This window comes from Entelurus aequoreus, linkage group LG27 (genome assembly GCF_033978785.1).
Source record: "Entelurus aequoreus isolate RoL-2023_Sb linkage group LG27, RoL_Eaeq_v1.1, whole genome shotgun sequence".
NCBI lineage: Eukaryota > Metazoa > Chordata > Actinopteri > Syngnathiformes > Syngnathidae > Entelurus > Entelurus aequoreus.
The window spans coordinates 20594331-20614955 of record NC_084757.1 but is presented as its reverse complement, the minus strand read 5'-3'; the positions used below and the strand labels follow the sequence as shown (position 1 = coordinate 20614955).

Sequence of the window (20625 nt, the reverse complement as noted above, 5' to 3'; positions counted from 1 at the left end):
CCACAATATTAACCCGACGTTAAAACAGAACTTGCTATTTATTGATTAGGAATTGCCGAATCATGTAACATTAGCTTAATGCTAAAAAGCCAGGTTACTATCACATTCTGTAACAGAAAAATAATTTCATGTAGGCTAACGTTACCTACCTGCTACCTCTGTCTTTTTCTCGTTTCTCCTCCTCTTCTTTTCTCTTTTTTCTTCCCTCGGCACCTGACAGTTTTGGCCGTTTTGACATCTTGTGTTAATTTTTTTATGTGGTGACGTCCAAAAAGAGCCATGATACGGGAAGGGAGGGGGCGCACTGTGCGGGGGGAGGAGGGCGTAATGTTGTAACAAATAATATTTCTATTAAATAAGCTTTAATTTGCATTTTAATTAACGTGGGATTATTTCATGTATTTAGAAATAATAGTACCAACTTTTTTTTTTTGTTTTTTTTTCCTCCAACATTTGTGGCACTGGCGTGGCGCCCCCTGATGGACGGCGCCCTTAGCATTTGCCTATACGGCCTATGCCACGGGCCGGCCCTGGGATTCCACATACACAAAAACCGGTGCCAACAGGTAAGAAAAGCTGGTTTTGTATAATAAGACCTTTTTAAATGTCAGTATGTCGGTATCGGTAGTATTAGCAGCTAAGACTGGTGCTGACACTAAAATAAGAGGTATCCTGGCTGGTCTACCAGTAATATAGTCCAGGGGCAATGCGTGCTAGGATGTTCTCATCGTCACAATGCTTGTACCATCGTCCCTCCACCCATACAGTCTGGTGTGCTGCGGGAGATGATCTAATTTCACCTATTTGGGTTAAAAATATTTTTTACAAACCAGTAATTATAGTCTGCAAATGATTTGTTGTTGTTGAGTGTCGGTGCTGTCTGGAGCTCGGCAGAGTAACTTCCATATCAGTAGGTGGCAGCAGGTAGCTAATTGCTGTGTAGATGTCGGAAACAGTAGGAGGCAGTGTGCAGGTAAAAAGGTGTCTAATGTTTAAACCAAAAATAAACAAAAGGTGAGTGCCCCTAAGAAAAGGCATTGAAGCTTAGGGAAGGCTATGCAGAACGAAACTAAAACTGAACTGGCTACAAAGTAAACAAAAACAATGCTGGACGACAGCAAAGACTTACTGTGGAGCAAAGACGGCGTCCACAATGTACATCCGAACATGACATGACAATCAAGAATGTCCCCACAAAGAAGGATAAAAACAACTGAAATATTCTTGATTACTAAAACAAAGTAGATGCGGGAAATATCGCTCAAAGGAAGACATGAAACTGCTCCAGGAAAATACCAAAACAAGAGAAAAAGCCACCAAAATAGGAGTGCAAGACAAGAACTAAAACACAACACACAGGAAAACAGCAAAAAACTCCAAATAAGTCACGGCGTGATGTGACAGGTGGTGACAGTACACCTACTTTGAGACAAGAGCTACATTGATGCATGCTTGGTTATGCTTTAAAGTCATATCCAACAATTGCGACGACGACTTTTTACTGTCAACTGAGTTTCGTTTTTTTAATGATTTCTGCCGGTGGTGTGCCTCTGGATTTTTTTCAGCGCAAAAAATGTGCCTTGGCTCAAAAAGGTTGAAAAACACTTCTGCTAGATTGTAGACGCAGAAACCCGAAGCCGTAATGTTTTGTGTGCATTTGAGTGCATGCTTGTGTACACTCGTGCATGTGTGCACAGGTATAGCAGGAGCATCCCACTCAGGGTACTTTGAAGATGTAAGCGATACGCTTCGGACCTCCCCAGTTCTGACCAGGCCTACGAAAAGTTGCATCAACCCCGACCTGACGGCTCATTCGTCATAATCAGTAACTCAAGACACTTGCTGTTTAGTGTTGTTTTTTCATTGTTTTCAATCACTTCTGACAATCCCGTACCACTCCCCCTTGGTCCAAAGCCACTTTCCCTCCACCGTGGCCTCTTCCCTCAGCTGCTCCATGCCACTGTTCCACCGGGATTGATACAATATTTTCCAGCCCTCAATTAACGCAGCACTTGTTGACTAATTCCAACTGTTTTTGCACCTGAGAGAGAGACGGAGCCTGGAAAAACTGAGTGGGGTGGAGGTGAAGTCGACAGGATCGAGCCTACGGGGCTAGGCGGGAGGAGACAGGGGGGAGAGGAACGGCCAGTTAGTTAGCGCTAGTCTGGTATCCGATTCACCCATCTGGTCATTAAATATGCACCACCTCCCACTCTAATCTATAGCCGCCGTATCAGTATCAAGAAATTGTGCGGGTCAAGAGGCTTTAAGTCTGATTGAAAGCCTCAACAAACGATATTGCGGGCATTGCAAAGCGCGACCACGAGCAAGCTTTTTTGAATGCTGTTTTGGTTCGAGAGAGAAAAAAAAAAAAGGTTCTTTCCACCAACGGAAATGAGAGGATGATGACAAAAGTGCACAAGGACGTAGGGGGGAGTGAGCATGAGTGACATGAGGCTGGAAACGCTTAAAGGCACCGTGGCGATTGTATCATAACCACTTAGGTATTTGCCATTGATTATAAACGCTGACAACATAGATGCTTGGATTATTTTTCTGTTATCTTTGTATGGACTAGTGTTGTCCCGGTACCAATATTTTGGTACCGTTACCGGTACCAAAATTATTTCGATACTTTTTTAAATAAAGGGGACCACAAAAAACTGCATTATTGGCTTTATTTTAACAAAAACTCTTAGGGTACATTAAACATATGTTTATTATTGCAGATTTGTCCTTAAATAAAATAGTGAACACACAAGACAACTTGTCTTTTATTAGTAAGTAAACAAACAAAGGCTGCTGACATCGCAGTACCATATTGTGTCATTTTCCATTCTATTATTTTGTCAACATTATTAAGGACAAGTGTTAGAAAATGTATTATTAATCTACTTGTTCATTTACTGTTAATATATGCTTACTGTCTCTTTTAACATGTTCTATCTACACTTCTGTTAAAATGTAATATTCACTTATTCTTCTGTTGTTTCGATGCCTTACCTTAGTTTTGGATGATACCACAAATTTGGGTATCAATCCGATACCAAGTCGTTACAGGAACATACATTGGTCATATTCAAAGTCCTCATGTGTCCAGGGACATATTTCCTGAGTTTATAAACATAATATACATTTTTAAAAAACGAAAGAAGATGTTGTGATGCCAAAAAATATTGACGTAATCATGGTAGTATTGACGAGATACGCTCCTGTACTTGGTATCATTACAGTGGATGTTAGGTCTAGATCCACCAAAGGCGTTTGTTTACATTTTGACGCCGGTGAGCTACGGTGTGTAGTGAAGCATGTTTAGCTATTCCTCGTCCTGCAGGGATGATACTTGTAAGAAACGTACTTTATTTGTCGCCATGGAGACGAGGATTAGTGATTTAGAAGTAGCTACAACATTGGGGGCTGGACTTTAGCCGCTAGCTAGCTAGCCATGTCTTAAAGCACCACTTCCTGAGGGCGTTTCAGTGTTATGACTTCACATTTTTTGTTAGTTTTTAAGCCAAAATGCGTCCGTTCTCCCTTTTCTGTCTACACACTGTGTCTGCTTGTAAGTACTCCGTGGTTGTGCGCTGCCGAACATGCTCCTCTGCTCATAAACCAGCAATAACACGACGTGACGACGCCGCGGGCGCAGGGGGGTGGCGGACCGGTACTTTTCAGAGGCAGTATAGTACCGAATATGATTCATTAGTATCACGGTACTATACTAATACCGGTATACCGTAGAACCCTAGTATGGACGGCCATATATTATTCTAACTGATCATTTTTGTAACACCGTTAATGAATGAAGTGTACTTTTGTAGTTATTTCCCCATATTTCTACACAATAACTCAGATATGGTAACACTAGCGAGCAGTAGAGAATATGAAGTAATTTTTGGTCTAGAACATGTTTTGCTTTATTCATTATTGACGTGTTTCTTGCTACTTTATGTTGTATATTTTTTACATGAGATTTCCAGTTCAATTTATCATCAATAAATACCTAGAAATTTGGTTTCATTTACTCTTTCAATTTCTATTCCGTCTATTTGTATTTGTGTTTGACTTTCTCTTCTACTGTTACCAAATAGCATTATTTTAGTTTTACTGATGTTCAAAGATAGTCGGTTTTTGTCAAGCCATCTTTTTAATTTGTTCATTTCTTCTGTTATTATTTGTATAATCTTCTGTGTGTTCTCTCCTGAACAAAACGCAGTTGTATCATCCACAAATAATACTAACTTTAAATCTTTTTTAACTTCACAAATGTCATTTATATAGAGATTTAATAATTGTGGTCCTAGTATTGATCCCTGAGGTACACCACAGGATATATTTAGCGTTGTAGATGTGTGTTCGCCTAGCTTCACATATTGTTTCCTGTTTGTTAAATAACTTCTTATCCAGTTTAAGACTAACCCTCTGATGCCATATCGTTCTAGTTTTTTAATTAAAGTATTGTGATTAATTGTGTCAAATGCTTCAGTTAAATACATAAACACTGCTGCCGCACATTTTTTTTACTATCTATTGCATTGGTAATTTCTTCTGTAATTTCAATGAAAGCCATCGAAGTTGAAACATTAGCTCTGTATCCATATTGGTTCTCTTCGAGTATTCTATTTTTATTTATGAAACTCTCTAATCTGTTATTGAACAGTTTTTCAAACAGGTCTATAATTTGTAAATTGGTGTTTGTCTCCAGTCTTATAAATTGGTACAACTTTAGCTATTTTCATTTTGTTTGGAAATGTACCTGTTTGAAATGATAGGTTACTAATATACATAAATGGTCCTGAGATCTCTTCTATAACCTTTTTTATCGTTTCCATATCAATTCCATTACAATCAGTTATAGTTAGTAGTGTATTATTGATTAAAAAATTGTGTACTCTATAAAGCAGGGGTGTCAAACTAATTTTAGATCCGGGCTACGTGGAGAAAAATCTACTCCCAAGTGGGCCGGATTGGAAATGACGGCACGAACTTTAAAATAAAGACAACTTCAGATTGGTTCCTTGTTTAAAAATAGAACAACCACAATTGCACAAATCATATTGTTGTTGGGTTTTTTTTTACAATTACCTGTTGCGGTTAATAGTATGTATACTTTATTTGTCGTTATTTATATTTTTTTTAAATAAATTATGTGATAATGTTCATCAGTCAACTCACTGGTGTTAATTTTCAATCTATCAAGATAAAAAAAATTAGGTAACACTTTAATATGGGGAACACATATTCACTATCAATTAGTTGCTTAATAACATGCAATCAGGCTTACCTCAGAATTATTGCTTATTAGTAACCCTAACCCTAACTCTAACCCTTATATGTTCCCCTAGTGTCCAAATAACTCTAAATTAAGTCTTTGTTACTTTAATAAGCAACTAATTATTGGTGAATATGTTCCCCATACTAAAGTGTTACCAAAAATTACTGTATATCAAAAACAAATTACAGTATGTTATTTATGTAGTTTGATTATTTTCTTTGACTGACGTACTAACATTATGTGGTTTATTTTGTACATATGTAGCACCATCTACAAAGATACAAATAATTGCTATTGTGACATCCAGTGGACACATTTAGAAATGCAGTTTCTTTCATTCAAAAATTTCAGGTTCATTTTTATACTTAGCAAACTCATGCCGCGGGCCGGATAGAGAACTCTCCTGAAGGAATCAATAAAGTACTATCTATCTATTATTTCAAGCTATGACTCACATCCACCTTAGCATTGTTATTTAACAACATTACAACACAGATAAGCTCTGTTATGGTTTAGTGCCTACATATATTGTTTTGGATTGGTTATCAGCTAACACACGCAATTGACCCGCTCGTACTTGCCGTTTGCCCTTTGCTGCAATATGGCATTTGACCATTGTGCGTGTAATAAAACATTAACAAGTTTAATTATTATCTTTTCTCTGTCTTATTCACCGCAGTGGCATGGAAGCCCTAGCTGCAAGAACAATCCCAGTTATTTGTCACTTGTGTAATATTTTTTAAAATTGTGTAATAATTTATGAAATAGACCAGAAAAGGACTAAATGTACTGACTGAATGTTTTACTGACAAAACGGTGATTATCATAACAGTTTACAGCACGTTAACCTCTAAGTGTTGTACAACTGTTACACAGAACTTTCCTCCAGAAGGTCTTATCTTTGTCCATGTGATGTCAGATTAAACAAAAATTGAGCTGGTTGGACATAATACCAAGCAATATGTTTGGAGGAGAAAAGGTGAGCCCTTTAATCCTAGGAACACCAAGCCTACCGTCAAGCATAGTTGTGGTAGTATTATGCTCTGGGCCTGTTTTGCTGCCAATGGAACTGGTGCTTAAATGGGACAATGAAAAAGGAGGATTACCTCCAAATTCTTCAGGACAACCTAAAATCATCAGCCCGGAGGTTGGGTCTTGGACGCAGTTGGGTGTTCCAACAGGACAATGACCCCAAACACATGTCAGAAGTGGTAAAGGAATGGCTAAATCAGGCTAGAATTAAAGTTTTAGAATGACCTTCCCAAAGTCTTGACTTAAACGTGTGGACAATGCTGAAGAAACAAGTCCATGTCAGAAAACCAACAAATTTAGCTGAACTGCACCAATTTTGTCAAGAGGAGTGGTCAAAAATTCAACCAGAAGCTTGTGGATGGCTACCAAAAGCGCCTTATTGCAGTGAAACTTGCCAAAAGACATGCAACCAAATATTTACATTGCTGTATGTATACTTTTGACCCAGCAGATTTTGTCACATTTCCAGTAGACCCATAATAAATTCATAAAAGAACCAAACTTCATGAATGTCTTTTGTGACCAACAAGTATGTGCTCCAATCAATCAATCACAAAAAAACAAGAGTTGTAGAAATTATTGGAAACTCAAGACAGCCATAACATTATGTTCTTTACAAGTGTATGTAAACTTTTGATCGCCACCGTATTATTCTTTCAGGATTGTTGAATTGTCCGCATTGTTCTTAAATTTGGTCATTTAGAAGCTTCAACATTATACTAGTCAACTAGGGATGGATACTTTTCACATTTGAGTCAATAGGTGCCGATTCCTGTTACCTGGGAATTACTACCGGTACTCAACTGTATCAATTTTCAGTACAGTTGTGTGTATTCAAATATGTAAATAATTTCTTTAACATTTAACATCAAACTGTTTTGTCCATTTGGTTATTTTGTTTTCTTGCACTTCTGTATTTCATTTGCAAATACTGTACTGTATTATATAGTGGTTGCAATTCCAAGACGTAGATGGCAGTAGTGCATTTACTACAGTGTTTTGCCTTAGCCAGGAAGTAGTCTTTGCCATTAAAGGGGAACTGCACTTTTTTTTGGAATTTTGCCTATCGTTAACAATCATTTTCAAATTCAGAGGCGTATAAATCGCCATGTATAATCGCTAATGCTAATTGTTAGCGCGTCAATGGAAAATCCAATGTAGATTTGCATCGAGCTAGTGCATTTTGGGAAGCGGAGCCTTGCTGTACTTTTAAGTGACTTCTTCTTGCTTTGTTGGAATGGAAAATGTTAACATTAACTAGTGGCAGTCCGGCTGTTTTCACCGAGACGTGATATCAGAAAAATGTCACCGTTTGATTTTACGATAATCGGTCCCCAGTCGTTGTGAAGGACTTCAGTCAGTACCTATAAAAGTACCAAATTTGGTACCTATACCTACTGTCAATTCACCCAATTTTTTTTGGTGCCTTGATTCCCGGCGTTCTCCTGTTCTAGTATGTTTCCCGTATTTAACTTTCCATTAAAAAAATAATCTCTCTCAACCGGAGGTGCACAGCTTCCGGTTCCTTCTATAAACATCACCCTAACCACGATGACGCAGGGGCAAGGCTCTTGACAGCCCAACGATTTGCATGTCACATAAATTTGTGAAAATGTCTTAAAATGGCAGGGTCCTTATACTTATCAAAAAAAGAGAAGTGTCTGACACACTCACAATTTTAGTAAAATCTTCAACACAGTTTTCAGTGTAAGAAATATGAAGTGAAGGTACAGAGATGAAGAAGGGGTTTGATATTGGGTTGTTTATGTTACAGAAGAGTGTGGGGCTGCCCATTGAGGCAGTGGTGCTGCTGTGGTGGCATGATATACCATTTCCATGATCACTAGTGGTAATGGTGTGGCTATGTATGTGTGTAGTGTGCATATGTATGTACAGGTATATATCTATAATTTATGTATATACACGTTCATTAAGTTTGTACATAGAGTGAACAGGTAGTTCTAGCTCAGAGTAATTTATGATTTAAAGAAAAGGGGTGGGATTAAATAAGTGTAAACTTCTTCTCACTTCTTTTCAAATATGTAAAAAAAAAAAGAAGAAAAAAAAAAAAAGAAAGTCCAATGTTCATTTGTTTTCATTTTTTATTCTCCATTGTTTTCATTTTGTTATAATGGCTGTTAAGGCTATAGCACTGTATTGGATCAGGCTTGCTCTTGTTTTTATGCATATTTGAAATAAAAATACACTACCGTTCAAAAGTTTGGAGTCACCCAAACAATTTTGTGGAATAGCCTTCATTTCTAAGAACAAGAATAGACTGTCGAGTTTCAGATGAAAGTTTTCTTTTTCTGGCCTTTTTGAGCGTTTAACTGACCCCACAAATGTGATGCTCCAGAAACTCAATCTGCTCAAAGGAAGGTCAGTTTTGTAGCTTCTGTAACGAGTTAAACTGTTTTCAGATGTGTGAACATGATTGCACAAGGGTTTTCTAATCATCAATTAGCCTTCTGAGCCAATGAGCAAACACATTGTACCATTAGAACACTGGAGTGATAGTTGCTGGAAATGGGCCTCTATACACCTATGTAGATATTGCACCAAAAACCAGACATTTGCAGCTAGAATAGTCATTTACCACATTAGCAATGTATAGAGTGTATTTCTTTAAAGTTAAGACTAGTTTAAAGTAATCTTCATTGAAAAGTACAGTGCTTTTCCTTCAAAAATAAGGACATTTCAATGTGACCCCAAACTTTTGAACTGTAGTGTATATCTATCTATCTATCTATCTATCTATCTATCTATCTATCTATCTATCTATCTATCTATCTATCTATCTATCTATCTATCTATCTATCTATCTATCTATCTATCTATCTATCTATCTATCTATCTATCTATCTATCTATCTATCTATCTATCTATCTATCTATCTATCTATCTAAAAGTGAATTATATCTATTGCTATTCTATGCTATTTCTCAAGTGACTCAAAGCGCTTTACATTGTGAAACCCATTATCGATTTTAAGCTCAGAGACACCTTTTTTTTTCTTCCTAAAGAGAATACGGAGAGCAGTGAGAAATAGGACACTGCAACAAAGTGGAGAATGTGGACATGTATGTTTATGTTCCACATTTCTGGCCACGTCATCTCCAAATAAAAATCTGGTCGACCGGGCGCTAGAAATAATCAATTGAAAAGCCTCAATAGCTAATACACTGCAAAAACTCAAATCTAAGTAAGATTAAATATCTCAAATAAGGGTGATATTTGCTTATTTTCTGTCGGATAAGATAATTCTTCTCACTAAGCAGATTTTATGTTAGAGTGTTTTACTTGTTTTAAGTGTTTTGGTCCTAAATGATCTCAGTAAGATATTACAGCTTGTTGCTGAGATTTGATGACCCATATTGAGTAAAACATGCTTGAAACTAGAATATCAACTGTTGCAAAGCTGTGTCATCAACACTCACAAGTATAAAACTGCTTTTTTAAAGTAATAATTTCTTATTTCAAGCATGAAAAAATCATGACTTTTGACACAATTGTGTCAAATTAAAACAGATGACAGCCAAATGGACTTTGCTGTTTTATTTTCAATGAGACAATAGAAAATGCGTACTCATATAGTAGTACAGTTGTTATTTGTGAGAATATACTTTGGGTTCATTGAGGTTAGCTAATTTTACTTGTTTTGGAAAGTCTTGACAAGCCAAATTTTCTTGTTCTGTTGGCAGATAATTTTGCTTAGTTCAAATAAAATACCTCTAGTTTTTGTATTTTTCATTCTTGTTTTTGAACACTGACTTTTTGCAGTGTAGAACCTTAAGTGACGAGTAAGTACCATGCATATTATTAAAAAAGCGCTTATAATCAATCAATCTATTGGTGACATCAACTGAGTGTCTGTTATATGCATTTTTCCGTATCTTTAGCACATTTAAATAGTCATATTGCAGTGAAGAATATTCAGTAAATATGATCATGATTTACTCATTGGAGTTTATATTTCTTGGTGCCGAAACCTAGGAACAAACCAAGGATGTGGGAAATTATTATTGGACACACTATATCAGTGTGTCCAATAAAAACGCTTATTCTAGAAACTTTAATATCGTTTTCGCGCTCCTGTCCAATAATCTGAGTTTGCGACACCCGTGGGTCTAAAGATGTCACTTTACGTAACTCAATGCAATAAATCTAATGAATAAATCAACATAGCAATTATCATATTAACTGCATATTCCTAACATATATATGAGTATTTAAATTAACTAAAGATGTATATGTATGTACATACACGTTAGGTCAGGAAAAAACACAGAGGCTATTTCATCCCTACAAGCCTGTTTCGCAGGTTCCATTGCTCTTCAGGGGATTTAAAAAAAAACCCAATGTCAATTCACCTGTTTTTCACTGCAAATTTTGTTATAACATTTTATCAAATCCCCTGAAGAGCAGTGAAACCTGCGAACCTTGCAAAACAGGCTTGTCGGGATGAAATAGCCTCTGTGTTTTTTCTTGACCTAACGTATATTCCGCTCTACTCCGGTATTGAGCACCGTATAACGGATAACCACAGAAATCGGGCAGCATGGTGGTAGAGTGGTTAATGCGTCTGCCTCACAATACAAAGGTCCCGGGTTCGATCCTGCGCTCGGGATCTTTCTGTGTGGAGTTTTCATGTTCTCCCTGTGACTGCGTGGGTTCCCTCCGGGTACTCCGGCTTCCTCCCACCTCCAAAGACATGCACCTGGGGATAGGTTGATTGGCAACACTAAATTGGCCCTAGTGTGTGAATGTGAGTGTGAATGTGAGTGTGAATGTCGTCTGTCTATCTGTGTTGGCCCTGCGATGAGGTGGCGACTTGTCCAGGGTGTACCCCGCCTTCCGCCCGATTGTAGCTGAGATAGGCTCCAGCCGAAAGGGATAAGTGGTAGAAAATGAATGGATGGATGTTTCGCAGGTTTCACTGCTCTTCAGGGGATTTTATAAAATCCCTACTGTCAATTCACTCGTTTTCCATTGCAAAGTTTTTCATAAAATTTTATAAAATCCCCTGAAGAGCAGTGATACCTACGAAACAGGCCTGTCGGGATGAAATGTGTTTTTTCCTGACCTAACGTATATTCCGCTCTATCCCGGTATTGAGCACTGTATAACAAATAAACCACAGAAAGTTTGACTATATATATATATATATATATATATATATATATATATATATATATATATATATATATATATATATATATATATATATATATATATATATATATATATATATATATATATATATATATTAGGGCTGCAATTAAAGATGAATTTGATAATCGATTAATCTGTCGATTACTTCGATTAATCGATTAATAATCGGATAAAAGAGACAAACTACATTTCTATCCTATCCAGTATTTTATTGAAAAAAAAACAGCATACTGGCACCATACTTATTTTGATTATTGTTTCTCAGCTGTTTGTAAATGTTGCAGTTTATAAATAAAGGTTTATTAAAAATAAAAATAAAAAATAAAGAATTTAATTTTAAAAAAACAAAAAAACTGCGCATGCGCATAGCATGGATCCAACGAATCGATGACTAAATTAATCGGCAACTATTTTAATAATCGATTTTAATCGATTTAATCGATTAGTTGTTGCAGCCCTAATATATATATATATCCATCCATCCATCCATTTTCTACCGCTTATTCCCTTCGGGGTCGCGGGGGGCGCTGGAGCCTATCTCAGCTACAATCGGGCGGAAGGCGGGGTACACCCTGGACAAGTCGCCACCTCATCGCAGGGCCAACACAGGTAGACAGACAACATTCACACATTTACATTCACACACTAGGGCCAATTTAGTGTTGCCAATCAACCTATCCCCAGGTGCATGTCTTTGGAGGTGGGAGGAAGCCGGAGTACCCGGAGGGAACCCACGCAGTCACGGGGAGAACATGCAAACTCCACACAGAAAGATCCCGAGGCCGGGATTGAATTGAATTGAATTGAATTGAAGTATTTATTTCAAACCTGCACAGTACAACAAAACATTTTTTTGTACATTTTGGCAGAGACATTTATGCAAGGCTTGAAAAGGGGTTGGATGAAGCAAATGCTTATAATATCCCAACCCCTCTCACTCATTCCACATTTAACATAAACAATGTAATACAAGAACAATACTATACAAACAAAAACAAGAAAAGCTCCTGTACACTAACAATACGATAGTACCACTGTTACTTTGAGACAATTCAAGACGAGACAAAACACACACACACACACACACACACACACACACACACACACACACACACACACACACACACATACACACACAGGCCCAAACACTCTCTGACCATACACCTCTCTCCCATCGCTCTGTGCTGAGGGCATCACTCTCTTTCGTCCTCGTACTTCTTCAGTACTTCTTTTTTAAACAGTCTTTTAAATTGAATCATGTTAGAACACTGAAATGCACATTGACTTTAAAGTTGTTCTAAATTTAGGCAAATATAATTTGTTGTTTCCTCTTAGACTGTACCCATGGTGAGCATCTCTATCCTGGAATAGGGATTGAACTCACGACTACTCAGGACCTTTGTATTGTGAGGCAGACGCACTAACCCCTCTTCCACCGTGCTGCCATATATATATATATATATATATATATATATATATATATATATATATATATATATATATATATATATATATATATATATATATATATATATATATATATATATATATATATATATATATATATATATATATATATACATATTGAATCATAATCATATCATATATATATATGTATATATATATATATATACATATGTATATATATATATATATATATATATATATATATATATATATATATATATATATATATATATATATATATATATATATATATATATATATATATATATTTTTTTTTTTTTTTTTTTTTTTTTTTTTTTTTAAATATAAACCTTGTTGTACCATCATGAGTCGCCTCAACTTGACTTAGTCACAAGGTTGGATCATGGTTTTGAAAGTACTTACAGGTGCCTCCTTTTGGACGGGTTAGCAAATGTCACTCACACGTTGGAACAGTGGCAACAACTTTAACACAACAGCTGCTGCCTTCCCCATCAACCTCGGGTAGCCATGTGGAAAAACTCTGACTCAACCACACTCGTGTCAACAACAAAAAAAAGCTATTAACAAATACATAAATATTACAGTCAGAGGCATGACTGTGGGCCCGCCTGTCAGTCAGAGGCAGACGGACGTGGGGGCGAGGTCAGCTCATGAGTCAGCTCCTCTGACCTGGTCAAATGTCTGAAAGACATCCATTGACGGACACAATGAGGTGCGGCCGCTGCACTTCTCAGGTGTCCTCCTGACCGCGAGCACACAACCAAACTGTCTGGCTAGTCGCTGGTTCTCTTGCATACAAGTTTGTGTCACATATAAAAGCCGCAAAGTTTGTTTTTTGAGGACTATTAGGCATTTTAAAAGAGATCATTAGAGTGCAAGGAGCAGTCAGAGAAAATACTTAAGCCTATGCAGTAGGGTTGTACGGTATACCGGTATTAGTACAGTACATTGCTGGTTTACGAGCAGAGGAGCATGTTCGGCAGCGCACAATCACGGAGTACTTATAAGCAGACACAATGTGTGTAGACTGAAAAGGGAGAACAGACTCATTTTGGTTTAAAAACTAACGATAAAGGTGAAGTTAGAACACTGAAATGCCCTCAGGAAGAGGTGCTATAAGACATGGCTAAAGTTCAGCCGCAGTCGGTAGTGTTTTAGCTACTTCTAAATCACTAATCCTCACCCCCATGGTGACAAATAAAGTAAGTGGTAACACTTTAGTATGGGGAACATATTCACCATTAATTAGTTGCTTATTAACATGCAAATTAGTAACATATTGGCTCTTAATTAGTCATTATTAAGTACTTATTAATGCCTTATTCTGCATGGCCTTATTATACAACCACCCTAACCCTCTAACCATGACCCTACCCAAATAACTCTAAATTAAGTTTTGGTTACTTACAATATGTTCCCCTATACTAAAGTGTTACCAAGTAAGTTTCTTACAAGTATCGTCCCTGCAGGACGAGGAATAGCTTAACATGTTTCACTACACACCGTAGCTCACTGGCGTCAAAATGTAAACAAACGCTGGATCTACACCTTACATCCACTGTAAAGATACCAAGTACAGGAGCTAGGGGGGCGGCGTGGCGAAGTTGGTAGAGTGGCCGTGCCAGCAATCGGAGGGTTGCTGGTTACTGGGGTTCAATCCCCACCTTCTACCATCCTAGTCATGTCCGTTGTGTCCTTGGGCAAGACACTTCACCCTTGCTCCTGATGGCTGCTGGTTAGCGCCTTGCATGGCAGTGTGTGAATGTGTGTGTGAATGGGTGAATGTGGAAATACTGTCAAAGCGCTTTGAGTACCTTGAAGGTAGAAAAGCGCTATACAAGTATAACCCATTTATCATTTATTTATAGCTATGATTACGTCGATATTTTTTTTTTTTTTTTTTAAATGATGTTAAGGAAATACGTCCCTGGACACATGAAGACTTTGAATATGACTAGGGATATCCGATAATGGCTTTTTGCCAATATCCAATATTCCGATATTGTCCAACTCTTAATTGCCGATACCGGATATCAACCGATACCGATATATACAGTTGTGGAATTAACACATTATTATGCCTAATTTGGACAACCACGTATGGTGAAGATAAGGTCCTTTTTAAAAAATTTATAAAATAAAATGAGATAAATAAATTAAAAACATTTTCTTAAAAAAAAAAGAAAGTAAAACAATATAAAAACAGTTACATATAAACTAGTAATTAATGAAAATGAGTAAAATTAACTGTTAAAGGTTAGTACTATTCGTGGACCAGCAGCACGCACCATCATGTGTGCTTACGGACTGTATCCCTTGCAGACTGTATTGATATATATTGATATTTAATGTAGGAACCAGAATATTAATAACAGAAAGAAACAACCCTTTTGTGTGAATGAGTGTGAATGGGGGAGGGAGGTTTTTTGGGTTGGTGCACTAATTGTAAGTGTATCTTGTGTTTTTTATGTAGATTTAATGTAAAAAAAATAAAAAAAAAATAGATACCGATAATAAAAAAACGATACCGATAATTTCCGATATTACATTTTAACGCATTCATCGGCCGATTATCAGGCCGGCCTGACATCTCTAAATATGACCAATGTATGAGTCCTGTAACTACTTGGTATCGGATTGATACCCAAATTTGTGGTATCATCCAAAACTAATGTAAAGTATCAAACAACGGAAGAATAAGTGATTATTACATTTTAACAAAAGTGTAGATAGAACATGTTAAAAAGAGAAAGTAAGCAGATATTAACAGTAAATGAACAAGTAGATTAATAATTCATTTTGAACAAGTAGATTAATAATTCATTTTCTACCACTTGTCCTTGATAATGTTGACAAAATAATAGAATGGAAAATGCGGCATATGTCAGCAGACTAAATTAGGAGCCTTTGTTTGCTTACTTAATAATAAAAGACAAGTTGTCTTGTATGTTCACTATTTTATTTAAGGACAAACTTGCAATAAGAAACATATGTTTAATTTACCGTAAGATTTTTTGTTCAAATAAAGCCAATAATAGAAAATGTTGTGGTCCCCTTTATTTAGAAAAGTACCAAAAAGTACCAAAATATATGGTACTACTATGCAGTGTCTCTATTGAAACAACAGCATCATTAAAGAATGCTCGCCTCAGCATCCCCGTGGAAGGCAGACAACCCACACATGACAGTCCACAGGATGTCCACCTGCTACTTACAATGGATGCACTTTCTTCACAGCTTGGACGAGTGAATCCCTGGTGTCTGTTTTTGTTTTCCGCGCCCAACGAGAAGAAGAAGAAAAAAAGTCCTCCGTCCCATGAGGAGTCTAAATTCGCACCGGGGCGACTTACCTAGCAACGCGCGTCTGGTGCTCTAAACACAACACAGGAAGCTACAGGATATCCCTTTGTAAGGGCCATAAAAGATAAGCAGATAAGAAAGTCCAACCATAAAAATAAAACGTCACTTACTGTCTGCGTAGTTTTTCCGCCGCGTGCCGTCCACCTTGCCCGTTTTGTCAATGCACAGGAAGAACTTGTTGGCCGAGTAAAGCCGCCGCAGCCTCACGTCGCCCTCGAGGTGGTTGTAACTGCGGGTGTGCCTCTCCAAAGTCCACGAGCAGTTCACGCCGCCCGCCACCACCTGGAGGGGTTCGTGGCCCAACCTGGGGGGGCAGGCCCCGGAGGCGACGCCTGCAGCCGCCAGGAGTACGGCCATGCATGTCAGGCAGAGGGAGGCCGCGCTGGGCGGCGGCGGCGGAGGTCGTCGTCGCCTGCGAGCGTCTTCAGGAGGATGGAGGTGAGCTCGGGATGGCGTCCATCTGCACATGGTGGGTCACACTCCCGAGGTGCACCTTATTGTGCAAGCTGTAGGCATGCTGATGATGGGGGAGACGTCCCAGCAGAAGGATGGATGGCGAGGAGATGGGTTGTTTTTTTTGCGTCCTACTGCAACAAGCTTGTCGAAGTTCCTCCAGAGGTCATCTCCTGGCTTTTCACATTGTTAAAAAGTTGCTCCTCAGAATGAAGTCCGCCTTCCCGGTCCAAAGATAAAAGTCCGGCAGGTTGAAGGATGATGCTTGTGTGTTGGTGTTTATATATGGGTGAAAATGTGTGTAAGTGTGTGTGCATGCATGTGTGTGTGTGTGTGTGTGTGTGCACCTTGCGATGCTCTGCTCTTTCCAGATGGAGAGGAACAAGGTGCCTGTCTGAGCTGCTGACCCGTGGCTGGGAGGGAGTTGAATGAGGGTTGATGACTGACTGACTGTGTGTGCGTGTGTGTTAGTGTGTGTTACCAAGAGAGGGAGCGGGAGGCAGACAGCTGTGTGTGTGTGTGTGTGTGTGTGTGTGTGTGTGTGTGTGTGTGTGTGTGTGTGTGTGTGTGTGTGTGTGTGTGTGTGTGTGTGTGTGTGTGTGTGTGTGTGTGTGTGTGTGTGTGTGTGTGTGTGTGTGTGTGTGTGTGTGTGTGCGCGTGTGTGTCAGAGTGAGCGTCGGCGCGGGCGAGTGTGTATGTCAGCTCGCTCGCACGGGGCAGTGAAGCAGCAAGCCGACGGCCTCACGCTCTTCTGGCTTCGTGTGCAGCCAGCCAGGCACTCTCCTCCTCAGTGGGAGCAGCGTCTGACCCAACCCAGCATTTTATTCTGGGCAGGGCTACCGGCAGCATCCGAGGGAGGTGGGGTGGTGGTGGGGTGGTGGGGTGGGGTAGGGTTGAGAGGAGAGGTCTGGTCAGTGGTGGAGGCGGGGCCTCCAAACTCATTCATAACCATGGAGTCTCAGAAACATTTGTTTATTGAAGTTTTCATTTGCACACAGTTAATAGAAATACAATACAACACAAATCAAATGTTGCTTTTTCCCCACACCCCCTAAAAAAAAATTATATATATATATATATATACATATATATATATATATATATATATATATATATATATATATATATATAATATATATATATATATATATATATATATATATATATATATATATATATATATATGTATATATATATATATATATATATGTATATATATATATATATATATATATATGTATATATATATATATATATATATATATATATATATATATATATATATATATATATATATATATATATATATATATATATATATATATATATATATATATATATATATGTATATATATATATATATATATATATATATATATATATATATATATATATGGGTCATTTTTTTTATATGGTGCCTTTTGCGTCCCCAGTATAAATCATGTCATATTTTCTCAAAATATTTACAATTGCTCATTCCATTAGTTTCTTTGTGTATGGTAAATTGTTGTCTATCATAAATACAGTGATATGGGCTTCAAACATTAGAATATATATTTTTTAAAGCTTTTGTTAAAGTTCTATTATGCGATTTTGCCATGTCCCTGGTGCTGTTTATTCAACTTTAATCTAGAAAATAACAAATAAAAACATATATTTTTAATTTTTTTTTGTTATGATATAATTATCATAGACAAGCTCTCTTTAGTCATATGGTGTATATTATCAAAATCGTAAAAAGAATTACAAAAAAATAAGGTTCTATGTCTGTCCCTGTGGTCGCTGTCCACTCTGTTAAGTTGCGTTACTGTCCCTTTAAGAAAACAACCACATTTGTCGGTGACATCATTCTCATCAGGTAACATCACACCAGTGGCGGGAAACTCAACTCTGGTAAGCTGTGTGGTTTTTTAGCTCTCTTACTATCTGATGTTGATGTTTTTATGAAGTGAATTTAATGTGGTTGAACATAACGTGTCCACTCTGTTAGGCCTAAATAATAAGGAGATCAATCAAATTGAAATTTTTCAAAACATGTTTGTGTGAAATTATAGATTTCTTATCAATTATTCAAGTCCATGCTAGCTGTTATGTTAACACAGGCAGGCTGAAGGCTAACTTTAGCTCAAAATGTCCACCGTGTTAGTGTCCACCGTGTTAGCCTCATTCAACTAACACGGTGGACATCAACCTAACAGAGTGGACATGTATATAGTAATGTTGACTTATCACAATGTATATGTAGTGCTATTATGCATTCAACAGCAGTTTCTTTCATAATTCTTGGTTAATCATCACTGCTGTTGCAAAATATCATATACAGCAAATACATTGGTGTTAAAAGTACAGTGTTAATGCTTTTCAATGTGAAGGTTGTTTTTCTCAATATATGCTATTTAAAAATGTATGTATTCTAAAAATATATCTGCTTAGAGTGAGGGATATACAATCCATATAGGAAAGTCATTATACAGGCAATCATGCACTGAAAACACATGTATGCTGTTATGCATATGTCCTTAACAGAGTGGACATATCCCGTGTGTCACCTCTCATTAATATAGCTAAACATACTATGATTTAGGTGCCTGAGTTCGACCAATATGTTTTTCAGCAAGTTACATATGTCATGTATACAATAGAACATAAAAATATTGGTAAATCAACTATTTATTTTTTACAAGTTATGAAGTCCAAATGGCACCCTATAAAAAAAACGACCCACATATGTATATATATATATATATATATATATATATATATATATATATATATATATATATATATATATATATATATATATATATATATATATATATATATATATATATATATATATATATATATATATATATATATATATATATATATATATATATATATATATATATATATATATATATATATATATATATATATATATATATATATATATATATATATATATATATACTGTCCATATCTAAACCGTATTTTCCCGACTCTAAGGTGCACTTGAAATTTTTTCTCAAAACTCAACAGTGTGCCTTATAACCCGGTGCAACTAATGTACGGAATAATTCTGGTTTTGCTTACCGACCTCGAAGCAATTTTATTTGGTACATGATGTAAGTGTGACCAGTAGATGGCAGTCAAACATAAGAGATACGTGTAGACTGCACTGTTTTGATTGATTTAAACTTTTATTAGTAGATTGCACAGTACAGTACATATATATCAAAATGTTTTAGTACGACTTTAGTAAGCGCACTTAAAAAAAATTCTCCAAACTCGACAGTGCGCCTTACAACCCGGTACGCCTAATGTACGGAATAATCCTGATTTTGCTTACCAACCTCGAAGCAATTTTATTTGGTACATGATGTAAGTGTGACCAGTAGATGGCAGTCAAACATAAGAGATACGTGTAGACTGCACTGTTTTGATTGATTTAAACTTTTATTAGTAGATTGCACAGTACAGTACATATATATCAAAATGTTTTAGTACGACTTTAGTAAGCGCACTTAAAAAAAATTCTCCAAACTCGACAGTGCGCCTTACAACCCGGTACGCCTAATGTACGGAATAATCCTGATTTTGCTTACCAACCTCGAAGCAATTTTATTTGGTACATGATGTAAGTTTGACCAGTAGATGGCAGTCAAACATAAGAGATACGTGTAGACTGCACTGTTTTGATTGATTTAAACTTTTATTAGTAGATTGCACAGTACAGTACATATATATCAAAATGTTTGAGTACGACTTTAGTAAGCGCACTTAAGAAAAATTCTCCAAACTCGACAGTGCGCCTTATAACCCGGTACGCCTAATGTACGGAATGATCCTGATTTTGCTTACCAACCTCGAAGCAATTTTATTTGGTACATGATGTAAGTGTG

The 20625-nt window shown here is 37.0% G+C and overlaps 1 protein-coding gene across 1 annotated transcript in view; it reads right to left on the bottom strand.

The window, feature by feature from the left end:
• Positions 1-17285, bottom strand: part of fgf22 (fibroblast growth factor 22) — a 118889-nt gene extending 101604 nt beyond the window's left edge. The window contains exon 1 of the mRNA XM_062038921.1: positions 16399-17285. Within this exon, the coding sequence (XP_061894905.1) occupies positions 16399-16756 (358 nt within the window). The 5' untranslated portion in view covers positions 16757-17285. The remainder of the gene's footprint in view (positions 1-16398) is intronic.
• Positions 17286-20625: the final 3340 nt, after the last annotated feature.